Genomic DNA, 13,394 nt, shown 5'->3' with positions numbered 1-13,394 from the left:
AGCAGTATGACAACGGAACCGATGACCCTGGGAGGTGATGGGCTCTCCCTCACTAGAGACATTCAAGATGCAACTGGACAGCCATCTGAGTGGGGTGGTTTAACCTGGACTCCTGCACCGAGTAGGGAATTGGACCCAGTGGCCTTTTGTCCTCTTCCAACGATGATTCTGTGGTTAATATAGAGTCACTGGAGACCAAGACCAAACTCATCCCCACTATTGTATGGTCGCTATGTGTGGGTGTGAAAGGTGGACGGTAAAGATGGCAGAAGGATGATCAAGTGAATCCTAGGTCAAATCAAACCAGAACTTTTTCTAGAAGCAAAAATGACAAAACTGAGTCGGTATTACTTCAGGAACATCATGACAAGGCAAGATTTACTGGAGAACACATTCTTGCCAGGAAAAGTTGAAGGCAGAAGAGGAAGACCAGATATGAGATGAGATGCATCAATTCCATAAAATCGTATCATACAAATGAGGTTCTACTGTATGTTCCTCTCTAGACAGAGTCAGGATTTTTTAAAAAATCACCTTGTTATCTGTAATCACGTATGATTGGAGTCCTGACAGGGAGGATGAAACTGAAATTATTTATTTTATTTATTTATTAAAACATTTTTATGCCGCCCCATTCGCCGAAGCCTCGGGGCGGCTTACAACAATAGTGTTGTTTAGTGTTCTTAAAAATGTTCATCCCATGGGGACACAGTAGTTTGACATGCCAGTGTAGCAGATGGGAACATGGTATTGGATTCGCTGGAAGGTTGGTCCATATGATGTAATCAGCTCTATTGCAGAATGGCCAATGAGTCCATTTCCTTGACCCATTCTTTTAACAATGGGAAAGGAAGCATGCCTCCATTTTATGAAGCTCAGCAACTGATCAGTAATTCTGTTTAGCAGCATCTAGTTCTTTCTTTACATGAGCTGTTCTTTCTCTGTGCTTCATGCAATACAAAACTGCTTTATTTCAGTTATACTTCTGTAAAGTAGAATTTATGACAGTATGATAACCTTGAAAATGGTTACCTTTGGACTAAATACCTCTCTGGATGACAATGATCAAGCAGTCTATGATTTTATATTTGATTAAAGTTCATGTGTGTACGTGAGCAAGAGAAGGAAGGAGAGAGAGGTAATTTTATTACTTCATTATTTTATATACTGTTTAGGAAACCAGAATTCACGCTGCGGATAAAAACACCCAGAACAAAAACAGTACCTTTTCTGTTATCAGTCCTGGGGCTGGTGAAGCTATGTATCAACTTTTTGCAGTTGAAAGCCAGGAAGACTTTTATAAGTGGATGGAAGCGTTCTGGCAGCATTTCTATGATTTCAGTAAGTAGTTCCATCTCCCATGTATGTTCACAGAATGCATGGAACATGATGAACAGACACAGCATAGCAATGCTTTCATTTGCAAGGACAGAATGGGGAAAGGCCTCTCTTACACAGCACAACATGTAGTATGTTCTACAGAGGAAGGACCAGGAAAATATGTATAATGTGATCCTTCATTTCTGCTCTTGGTCTTGATATTTTGGAGGCTCGGAAAGGAACCTTCCCAATGAATTTTTATTAGCAGAGTGGCATAAAGTCAGGGTTTAATTTGTTTTACAAATAAGTCTCATAACCAGATCGGCTGCTGTTTAGAGGCTTCCGGTCAGGCTGGGGCACCTCCCTTTACCCCACCTTCCAACCTCTTGCAGGGACGTACAATAAATTAATGAATATTTACCTCTAACTGAAATGCCTCGGACTAATAACACGAAGGTATACTTTGTAAAGATGGGCAGTTGGTCATGCTGTGAGTATTAATATTTGAAATCTAGCATTGGAAAACAGAAATCGGAGCTTAGTTCACCACTGTTGACATTAAAGACATTTTCTTTGCTCAAGATTGTAGCACTATTGAGCATTCAGCTGTTGGTTGGCAAATAATCTGGAGGGACTGCAAAAGCTGAGATACTGTACTTAGGGAACAACTGCCTATTATTTGGCAGTAATTTGCAACTGCATATAATTCTAGCATTATTTTTAAAAGCAGAGTGTTGTGAGTTCTCCTCATTGCTTTCTGATTTCTTTTCAGGTCAATGGAAACACTGTTGCGAAGAATTCATGAAAGTTGAGATTATGTCACCACGGAAACAGCCATTGTTCTTGACAAAAGAGGCCACTTCAGTTTACCAAGATATGAGTAAGTGGTAGATAGCAGGGTGTTTAAAGCAATGCTGGACACAGCCTGTTGAGCCCGATATATAATTTCTGTGGGGTTGCATCCATTTCTGCTCTTGCATAGCTCCCATTTTTTTCCATGCAGCTTAGGCAGGCTTGCTCCTTTTGTCTGGGTCCAAATACCTTTCTTTTCTTGGGCATCACAGAGAAAAGCAATTGAAGTTTAATGACTGATGTAACACATCTTTTGATCAGATTCATTGTGAATTCGAATAAGGAACTGCTAGAAAACGAGGATGGGGGGAATGTTTTGGTGGGAGTAGTGGTATGAAAATGTTGAATAATTTTACAGGACCAGTTGTTAAAACACTTTCAGGGCAGATTAAGAACCAAAGTGTATATGTAGCAATATTGCATGATAGAGTACGTTGGGGAATATACCACTTCGAGTGAAAAAAAATTATTTTTAAAAAATGCGCCTTGTTTAAAGGAAAGGAGACCTTGCACACAGAAAACTGCCTCTGAGCAATAGCCTGTGCTTCTCCTTAATATGTTATAAATCTCTGTGTGGGGACCTTTCATAGTAATAAACATTCAAGAAAACATGCACATCCCTGAATTCTAAAGCAGTAACAGTCTCAGAAACTCTCCCATGTGGTTTTGCCAAATGTGTTGATCATTGCATTTGGTGGATATAATAGGACTCTGACTGAAGTTTTCAAAACGCCTGTGATAACATGCTAATGATGCTCTTAGCAGTCTTCCACAAAATAATTTCCCATTTTGTAAGAATTACAGCTGGTCATAAAGAATGTGCTTTCAAGGCAGGTGTACCATATGAACATTGAACAGTTGGTTCAAGAGAGTTCCTAATGGTTCCAGATTCCAAGTGCCTTTTACCCAGCTCCTTTGTGTATGTGAACATTTTGTCTTTGCTGTTGTGCTGTCAAGAGAAGTTTGCTCTTTTTATAAACAGAACTCACATTGGCTAGTGGTTTACTACTGAAAACACCGACACATACACGCACTTGCACACACAGGGGCCAGGGAGTTTTAGTGCCATCTTAGCATCACTCCTCAAAAGCTAGACTCTTAAGAAAGTTTGTTTCCACACAGGATAGAAGCTCTGAGTTTTCTGTGGGATAGATGTTGGCCCATCTATCCCTCTGTTGTCTATTTCGATTGGCCATGGACCTCTGGGCCATTTACTAGAGACTGAAAAGCATCAGTTCTCCCTCTAAAGGACAGGTTTTGGAAAACTTCTAATCTCTTTTTCATTGGTGTGCAAAAGAGCTGAGCAGTGCTGTCATGGACAGGACATTTTGGGGGGGCTTTCATTCATGGGGTCGCCACATGTCAGAGATGACTAGATGGCACATATCAACAAGACCAGAAACATGGACCAGGATTTTAAAACATGCCAACTTCTTAACAATAAATACCTGAATGTTTCTCTGTACATATTGCTTAGTGTTTGAGTGCAATTTCCAACACAAAGAAAGCACCAAAGAGGAAGATTTGGCCCTTGGAAGCTTATGAGCATCCTCTGCTGGGTGGGAAAAGCAGCAGAAGCGATCTTCATCTCCCCATGCTTCCCACTGTGCATTGTTGCTGCCCGTGGAACTAGGATGCATCAAGAAGGGAGAAAAGGAGGCCAGGGAGCCCGAGAATAGCTTGCATCCTGGCCTCTCCGGTCTTCCCTCCCCACCCACTAAAGCACCCCCTTCTCTGGGATCAAGTTCCAACAAGGTTCTTTCCATACTGTCTGAGAGGCAGACAGGGCTGACCCTCTGATTCCTCACTGTATCCAGGCTTGGCCCAGGGAATCCAAAATATCCCACAGGCCTTAAGATGCTGTCTAAGGGCCATGTGATTGCTCCCTTACTGCTCTGGGCAACATTGTGGTGAAACTAGATATTATATCTGTTTACTAGAAGATACATATTGGTTATCCTTGCTTCTGAGGATATTGGGCGGGTGTGTGGGGAGGAACTGATACGTTATGGAGTCTAAGCAGAACAATATTTGAATTGGGTCTAATATTTGAATTGGCTAAAAAGTAAATTAGCGGCCAACCATGAACTGGGATTGTGCTGTCTGGATGCTGTGTTATAATGTGTAAAGAAACTGACTAATCCACATTTATGCTCATCAAAATGAAAGGAACTTCATGTGAAATATTGGCATTCAATATAGTCTCTCCCTTTCCCTGCTCAGTGATACAAATGCATTAAAACATTAATGAAAATTCACAGTAGTTTAACTTCCTGCTGCTGGTTTTACAAGGTAAAGTATTCCACTTAACAATTGGACAGTAAAAATATAATGAGCTGTATTCATAATACTATACATTTTTCTTGCTCAGATTGCCATAGTATAGTTGTGTGGAAACAGAAGAATTTCTACTGCTTTTGACAATTCTTTTTTTTCATGCAAGTGTGCATTTTTTGGGTGCAACATATAAAAATTGCGATCACCGTTGTAACTAAGAATCGCTTTAATAAGCACTTCATGTTGTCTTTTAAATGTGATAGGCATCGATTCCCCAGCAAAACATGAAGCAGTAATTAACATCATGCAACAAAAAACTGAGGAAGCCAGTGGGGGGTTGCTAATTGGCGAAGAAGAAGAAGAAGAAGACGCACCTCCCTCGTGGGCTGCAATATTTGATGGTTCTCACCAGATGCGTGTGGAGAAAAACAGGCTTTCAGGAGCAAATGAGGAGGATGTGAACCTTCATGAAGGGAAGGGCAAAAAGAGGAGAGCACCCCTTCCACCCTCTGATAAGTCGCCATATACCTTAGCAAAGCAGACATCAAATCAGCAGGGCAAGGAAAACATCTGGAATAATTCTCCTCTCCTGTGTAGGAAGAATTCTCCTGATTCCTGTTTATCTTCTGTGCTTTTCTTCAAGCAACCTCTGGCAGCTGCTCACAAACCAGTTTCTTGTCAAAAAGGTACCTCCGCTGACAGGGAAGGCCCTGCCCCTTCAGCCAGAAAAGCTGCTTGTGGTGACAAACCCATCCCTGCACTGAGGCAGAAATTGATCAGAGAGACTGATGGCTGATCCCAGATCCCATCAGCTGTACCGACGCTTGGGTTTCTTCAGAGTGAGAGAACGAGGAGGCAGGGGGGATGTTTCATTATCCATGTTTACAATTTTATCACTAACCAAAATCTTTCACCAGACTTCCTGAAGTATTTCAAATATTTCTTTGCAACATGCAGTCAAAGTTCAAGATAGTAGAAATGATAGGAAATAGGGACCACCACTACCCTGAAAAATTCTGTTCTGCTTGCCATTACCACTGTTGTAAAAAAATTCTTTAGCAAGGTATAAATCTGTGACTTTTAAAAATGAACATCCTAAGGAAAGCCTTAAAACAACTCCAAAGTGACTGTACCATTTTTATAAGATGGTTGTACTTCAACACTTACCTTTCCCCCAGCCTGCATTTCAAATGTGCAGTCTGAAATTTGCCAAAATGTTTTGAACAAGAATTTTTCTGCTTAGTTACTGAACAAGGTACTTAACTCTTTTACCAGAATTAGTCACATCTTGGTTGGCTTTGCCCATGAAAGTTTGCGGGACCATCCACAGGCTGCCACCACCTTTGTCTTATCTGAGATGCTCCGCTGTCGCTCTCATTGAACGCGAGTCACCTAAGCAGGGGAAGTTAGATGCCTGCAGGCCGGCTTGGCTACTGTTCCGCTGCCCCATCCAGCCGCTTTGTTCTAACCCTCCCATTCGTCCAGCTCCAGTGCCATGCAGCTGGGGTTGATTTTGCCACAGGGCTTCCAAAGCGCACTGAGCAATGTCAGATGAGATCTGAGAGCCCTGCAGAGATCTCTGCCACAAAATTTATGCACTTGTCACTCCTGTTCCTCCAGGGCCTTCCGCTGCGGTCCTAGGGTGCCAAGACTTCCCAAATTCCGTACCTCAGCTTACCCGTTAAATTAAGCCTGGGTATAGTTTTCAAGTCCTTCATTTAAAAAAACTTCTGGACTTTTATTTACCTATTCAGCCTCTTAGAATAACTGACTAATTTACATAATGTGTTCATTGTCCTGATATCCTTTGTGCAGCAGGAATTTTGCGTAGGTGGTAGCTGCATATGCATGATGCGGTGGGTGGAGCCAAGTGGCAGGCTGTTCAAGGGCACCACATGCCGCTCTGGCCTGCAAACATTTCCCCCCATATCCTTAAAGGTCAGCAACAGGATTCTTAATTCTTAAGTGTCAGGGTGTGGTATGGGAATAAATGTCTGTCCTTATGTGAAACCATCTATACAATCAACAGTAGAAAATAGGACACATTTATCTGCAGGAAAATAGATTCCTGCAGAACTGGATTATAAGAAGTGCCCATATATATTTTCAAATAAAATTGCAGCCTCTTCAGAGCACTGATTGAGACAGGTAACATACAAGTGTTTTGTTAAAGGTACTATTTTGGCCCGTTTGAAATTCCTAATTCCAGATAAGTGTATGAGTAGACTTCCGCTCACCCTCCTCCTCAGCTCATGCTTCCCAAATCTGCCACAGAAGCTCCCTGGTGCAAATTTGGTGGGCGCACAGGAGGAGAAATCGCTCTGCCAATCATTTCCATTCTGCTTGCTGGTGATCAGGCATGGATACAATGCTGGTGTTTTCTCTGGCAAGTGTCTGGGTTTTACAAGGAAATGGCAACATGTTACATTTTTGTTTCCTAATCATGGGCAGTAAATATGGGTGATGTTGCCTGGAATGCAAGTTTTACTATATGAAAAATGTCTTAATGAAATTTGATCAGGTACGGTTTTAGTCTATGTATTAGTTTCTTATGATGCCAAATACCATTTATAATGTACAAGGTATATGATATTGTTAGGAGGAACTGGAGGAACTGTGATCTCATGTTCACCTGCTTTTTTAAAGTATTCTTACAGAGCAGAATAAAGATAATGTAGCAGAGGGTTAGCATGACATTAATGCTCTCTAATCCCTTAATGAGTATAGTAGAATCCTTTTAATTGGCATATTTCTGTTAGCAGTAGGGAGTGCCAATTAAGCAATCTTCTCAATTTTAAGACTCTCCGGAATATGCTGAGCTTATTGATATTTGCTTTTATTCCATGCCTTGAACTACAGATTAGCAATGTGCAAAGCATTCCAAATTCCTACATCTTTATTTGATTAGCAAGCCGCAATAGCGCAGTGAATCTCCATGAAATATGTCCATAGAGGAAGCCTTGCTTTAGCAAATGCAGTTCTAAAGCATTTGCAACTCCGACTGAACTTGTAAGGCAGCTCTTAGCCACAGAGTTTATCCTCTGAAGTTAATTATATTGTATTTTCATCCACATAGTCAAACTATTGAATCTTCCCATCAGGGGACCTATCTATGTGCAGCCTACATTCAGAAATGGTAGAAAAAACCCTGTGTAGGGGGCAGAGGGATCATGGTTGCTTTTTACTGTATTGCCAGAATGTCAAAACACAGCTGAATGGGAGGTGGAGGGGAGGCTGTATTCTTCTTACGTGGCTGAACAAGTGCACCGTCTCCATCCAAGCAGTAGCTTCTGAGACACTCGTGTACACATTTTGATAATGAAGCAGCCAGCCCCATTATATAGTCGGGGAACAATCTGGTGCAGTCCGGCACAATTTAAACAAAACCGTGATCTTGCAATAGTACCACAAGTTTCACTGAAATTCCTGACGCTTGATTAGTTTCTGAGACGCATGCAGGACCCAGGTTACAAGTGTCTGCAGCATCCATATGGGCAGGATGAGGTACAGTGTGTAATATAAAGAGCTACACAGGATGATGGGAGGTCCCGAACTTTGCCTGTCCTTGTCACTCCTAAGCTCACAGTGACTGAGCTCTGGCAACACAGTAACACACACTCAACAATCGAGTGCAGGTTGTCCCTGAACTGTAGATTATTGCTGAAATGTGGGTTATGGTGTTCTCTGAACCTGACTGCACTAACAAGCCATGGCTTGTTAACCACAAACAACCTGTGAAGTGTGACCATGGTTTGTTACTTCAGCTGGGCTCAGACAACACTATATCCCATGTTTCAATAATAACATAGTTGAACAACTGTCCACAGAAACCTACACCAGGCTGAGTATAGGATGGATGAAATCTGTTGGCCATCTGTGAGCTGCTGTTGAAAGATGGGTGACTGCGTTATCTGAACCCGGTCCATTTGATCCTGAGTTATGTTACCTCCTAGCTGGACTCCCAAAACCAGAAGTAAATCTAGTTGGTAGGGACTTCTAGGGGGAGGCTTTAAATTACACCACTACTCAACTTTAAAACTTGAGGGGGCAAACTTTTCTATAACAGCATGTGTAGTTTGGTTCTGAAATATTACCAGAGGAAAACTCAAGTGGTAGTATTAACAGGGGAAAATGGATGTCCAGCCTGGGTTGTGCCTTCAGTGTTCCTTCAAATAATTTAGGCTGCAGTGGGACTCAGTTCTGCCTGATTGCTCACACACCTTTAAGACTGTAAAGGACAACTTTTGTGTTCGTCACTCAGGACGAGGTGTGTCCAGGTGCTGTTGCAGGTCTTACTGCTGACCCTCAAAGTGCTAGGTAGTATGGCTGCAAGAATTTCCTTTCCTGGAGCTTCTCGTGCATCTTTGTTATCTCTGCTGCAGCTACAATAAGGTTTCTGTATCCTTTCAGCAGCACCAAGAGTGCAAGGGGAAGGATAGTCTGAAGTTCGTGTATGGTTCTCAAAGCATCATGGAGAACAGAACAGAAAACAAAGCACTTAATTACCAGGAGTCACATACAAATTGAAAAATTGTGATATAGTTTTACCTAGAAGAGAGAGAGGGTATTTTTCTCCCTTTGTATGTTTGCCAACCAGGGTCCTTTAGGTTTATCTCATAATTTCTTTGCCACTTGCTTTTCTAAAAAGCTAATACCTGTAGTTCAAACTTAGAGTGAGTATGGCCTCACTGTAATTAGTTCTGGGAAAGATTTTACTCATGTGCAAAAGATCTAGGATCATTCAAACTAATCCTAGTCCACAAAGCTCACTGGACAACTTTAAGACCAATAATCTCCTCCCAGTCCATCTGCACGAGCCTATTTGTGAGGATGAAATGGGATTTTAAGTTACATCACGGTAGACTGATGGGAGGAAGGATGGGATAAAAATGATCCGTGATAATATTGAAATTTCCCTACTGAATCAAAGGTGTATACACTCACACACATGCACGCATGCACGCACCTCGTTTTGATTGAGCTTTTACGGGATGAGTTACATATGCATGCCCGTCTCCCATAATCATGTCCTTCCATGGCTTATTACTGGATGACAGAACATGAGAAAGGTTAACTCCATTAAAAAGTGCACTTGTCTGAGGGGATGTGAGAGAGTTCTCTGGGGTTTGCTTAGGGTCAATATGCCCCTTTGGTCTCACTAAATGAAGAAGAGAGGAAACCACATTAGCTGTGTAGGGGAACTGCCTTGAAACTTGGAACGAATGAAGTGACTTTTTATAGCTATAAACTATAACTAACCTCCTGGCATGGGTACTCTGTTTTAACTTCTGTTTGCACACGTGTGTTTTAACCTTTAGTCTGTTTACATTTTTAAATTACATTAGGGATTAATGTATTTTTATGTATTCCTCAAGCTAAGTGAGCAATTTAGCCTGAAATGCCTGTTGATAACCAAGTAGACATTGGGTTTGCTGCTAGCATGTGTATTGTTTGTCATTCTAAAACCTGTCAACAAATGGTTAAACTTGAATATTGTATACTGTGGTATGAATAGGTTATTAGACAATAAACTTTCATATGCGTTACAGGAGTTATTGCTGTACTAGTCTCCAAGAAAGAGGGAACAGGAAGGTCCGAAATGGTGATTTCTTCTTGGCACACTTGACTGTGCTGGACAAGCAAAGCTTTTTGCATGTTAAAGTATCCCAGTTTTCCCAGTCAATGCAGCCTGACCCAACAAACTATTTCAGTTTTAGTTCTTATCTATATTTTTTCAAGTGTGTTTTTAGAATTATACACGATGCTTCCTTGACCTCTGTGAAATAAAGAAACTATTTTAGGCTTAGCTAATTTCGTAAACTCTCCAATCTGCTGGGTGGATCCCCTGGGCTAAAACTGCAGAGTAAACCGTATGTTGGCCTCACTCTAACAACAAGGCAAAAAGATAAAGCTATCCAATAGTGAATGTTAATTACAGCCCTAATAGCCTGTCTGTAGCTATAATGGCACTAAAAAAGGAAATATTCATAAAAGTAATTGGACATACTATATAAACTGACATTCATCTCATTTTAACATACTTCACTGAGCACAATATTCTCCAACTGTGCTGTTGTCTTTTGAATTCTCCAAGGTATGTAAAGGGGCCCTGAACAAATAAGCAGTTCATATAATTTAGCCAATGGGTTTTTTAAAAGTATTTTGCGATTCAGAGTAGCTACCATTGGGTGGTTAAATGGCTTAACCGTGTGTGTATATGTGCTCACATATCCCCGGAGATAGCGGGTTTGCCTCTGAGTGATTTTTTTACTGAAAAAGCAAAACAGCTATTATTTGGGGTACTTCATCTTTTGACAATTGTACCTCAGATAATAGCACCATACGCTGAGTTTTATTGCATATCATAGGATCCTTAGTCAGGATCCCCAAATATACACACATGGCTGTTTAAAGGAATACATTTTAAAAATTAATACTACAAAATTTTGCCATGCTAAGCTTGTTTAACCACGGGAAATGCAATTGCTGCCTAAACTAGGCATCCTCCATACAGGGAGTTATGAACAGATCTATCTTAAAGCAGTCTGTTTTCTTGGGCTCAGGGAGCAGAAACAGTTTGCTCTATGAAATACTGCAAGTGCCTTTGCTTCTTAAAGGCAAGAAACAGACCATGGTATACGATGCACCAATTATCATCAACTAACTGTAATAAACTATTACAAGAAGTCTGGCAGATACTTCAGACTGAGGAAAACTGGGTTTTTTTTATGAGTTTATGAAGAATGCTGAAGTATGATGGGTTTTTTATTTTCCTCTTTTGGATATGGTGCTTTGGAAGGCAGTGCAGATGAATGATTTAATGAAAATCCCATTGCAGTCAAAGTTGCAGCAGTTTTGCTTCAAGGGATTATACTGAAACAAGATAGGATAATATCTTAATAGAACCACTACCAAATGGTTATATTGAGATCTCCCATACGTGTAGCACAAATGTATGTTAAAGTTTGTCTGCAGAACATCAAAATACATTGGCTGTAGTCCACAGAAAGTGATCATTAAACATTTTTCAAGACAGCAATCATAGTGTCTATAACTATATCAACGAGGGCACTAAGTCTGCTGATCTTTCAAGTTGACCTGATGCACCATATTCCAAAACACTACTATTTAAAGTGTTTTCCAAAGCTATGACTACTTGTCCTGAGCTCCTGGAATGGGTTGTGGGAGCAAACGGGATAGGGGCGACTTTACGACAGAAAGCAACGCAACTTTGGAATTCAGTAGGGGGCAGTTGTTAACCCTACAACATGCGAGCAGGCTGTGAGGAACTAGCTTCTTTCTGTGGTTTGTCTCTGGTAAAAGACCCAAAGCAGGCATAGATGCAGGTTCACCATGAGTCTTTTTCTACTGAACCTATTCAACATCCTCAACAGCCATTATGGACTTCAATTTATCCCATTAGGCCAGACTCTGATCTGGTCAACCCCACCTGCAGAAGGAAGGGTACAAGCATGCATAGAAGGTGCCCTGCATAGAATTAAAGCCAAGGTCACAGTAGTGGAAGTCTATGAGCCCAGAGGGACATTTTCCTCTCCCCTTGTAGCCCTCCGTGCTGCTTGCTACAGAGAAAACTTTGCAGGGCCTGAGGGGGTTACTAGGTGAAGGGGCTGACCCCGTCCTGGCTCCACAAACAGAATGGCTTCCACTGGCAACAATCTATGAAGCTAATGCTGATATCACTGCAATTGATCATAGTTTGTAACTCAAGCTTTTACCATATACAAAGTAGAATTTTCACATTCCCTGCCTTCATTTGAAAACCAAATTAAATTTCTACACTGAGTGATGTAAATTTTAAGGGTTTACACTATATTACAGTGTCAGAATACCTAAAAGGGTTTTGAAATGTCATTTCTTAAAAGCTAACCATGCCCTGATCCCTCATTGGATGCTTTGAATGCCTGTTCCCTATACCTGTTGTGCTGAAAAGTTCTTTCCTGCATGATACCTTACAAGCTGTAGTGGAAGACGGGTTCCAGTCAACATTTAGAACCCTATAGAAAAAGACCCAACTGCCTGTTAAGAACTGATCAGATGAAAGCTGTCTATAGGTTATACTGTGCACATAAAGCATACATACATTTTATGTGAGTTGCCAATGTTCTAAGTTGCATGCACACTTTGCAGTCGGTGCTTTACTGTTCTCCAAGTCTTGCGATACAGTGAGATAAAAATCAAAGTAAGATCTGCAAGGAGCCATGTTACAGCTGCATTTGAATTCTGCAAGGGCAATTGAAGCTGAACACACCGCGAAGTTGCAGGCTGCCTCTACTGTAGAGCAAGGGTTTGACCAAATTATTTTTCCTACAGGTATTGTCAAGGCGCACCTGTGTTCTTCCTGATTACTCCTTCCTGGTTCCTTGGCGCTTTGCTTTAATTATATTTTAGTGCTTTTATTGTCAGCTGCTGTCTGGGCCTATTTGGACCAGAAAGTTTCACATTATTATGAAAACTGCATGGTGTAGCACATATTTAAGTGCTACCAGTTGTGGAGGGCTGCTGAATTCATTTGAGTTCTTGTCAAACTTACTTTGAAATCCAGCAGTGTATACAGAGCCCGGACCACAATTCCTTCCAACGGAAGAGCTTGCCACATTCATGCTTCAGGCAAGCTCTGTGCATGGGTGCAAACAGCAAGAATACAGCCAGGGCTGTGAAGAAAACCAGTCCTCCATATAAACAGAGCAGAATGTTGTCCTTTGGGCACTAGAAAACACCTTGAGGGGATGGCGTTGCTTGGTTGTCATTCAGCCACTGCCAGCTAAACCTCCAGCGGTGGGTCAGAGCCATTGCCCAAGGGGGACAGCTGAGATGTGGGGGGGTGGCGCTTGGGGTAGCCACAGCAACAGCACGGGCAGTTGTGATGTCACAATGGTGCAGACATGATGTGACATGCAGCAGACAGCCTGCCGAAGGATCCCATT

General features: G+C 41.5%; 1 protein-coding gene across 1 annotated transcript in view; it reads left to right on the top strand.

Moving 5' to 3' along the window:
- RTKN2 (rhotekin 2) overlaps positions 1–12,172 on the top strand; it is a 40,957-nt gene extending 28,785 nt beyond the window's left edge. Inside the window, exons 10-14 of the mRNA XM_044420068.1 lie at positions 1,176–1,341; positions 2,093–2,200; positions 4,713–5,232; positions 10,077–10,110; positions 12,014–12,172. Of these exons, the coding sequence (XP_044276003.1) occupies positions 1,176–1,341; positions 2,093–2,200; positions 4,713–5,232; positions 10,077–10,110; positions 12,014–12,172 (987 nt within the window). The remainder of the gene's footprint in view (positions 1–1,175; positions 1,342–2,092; positions 2,201–4,712; positions 5,233–10,076; positions 10,111–12,013) is intronic.
- The last annotated feature ends 1,222 nt before the right edge of the window (positions 12,173–13,394 follow it).

Source organism: Varanus komodoensis, unplaced genomic scaffold (genome assembly GCF_004798865.1).
Source record: "Varanus komodoensis strain SLA01 unplaced genomic scaffold, ASM479886v1 scaffold11, whole genome shotgun sequence".
Taxonomy (NCBI): domain Eukaryota; kingdom Metazoa; phylum Chordata; class Lepidosauria; order Squamata; family Varanidae; genus Varanus; species Varanus komodoensis.
Note: the sequence above shows the minus strand (reverse complement) of the source record. Positions and strands in the feature narration are given on the sequence as shown.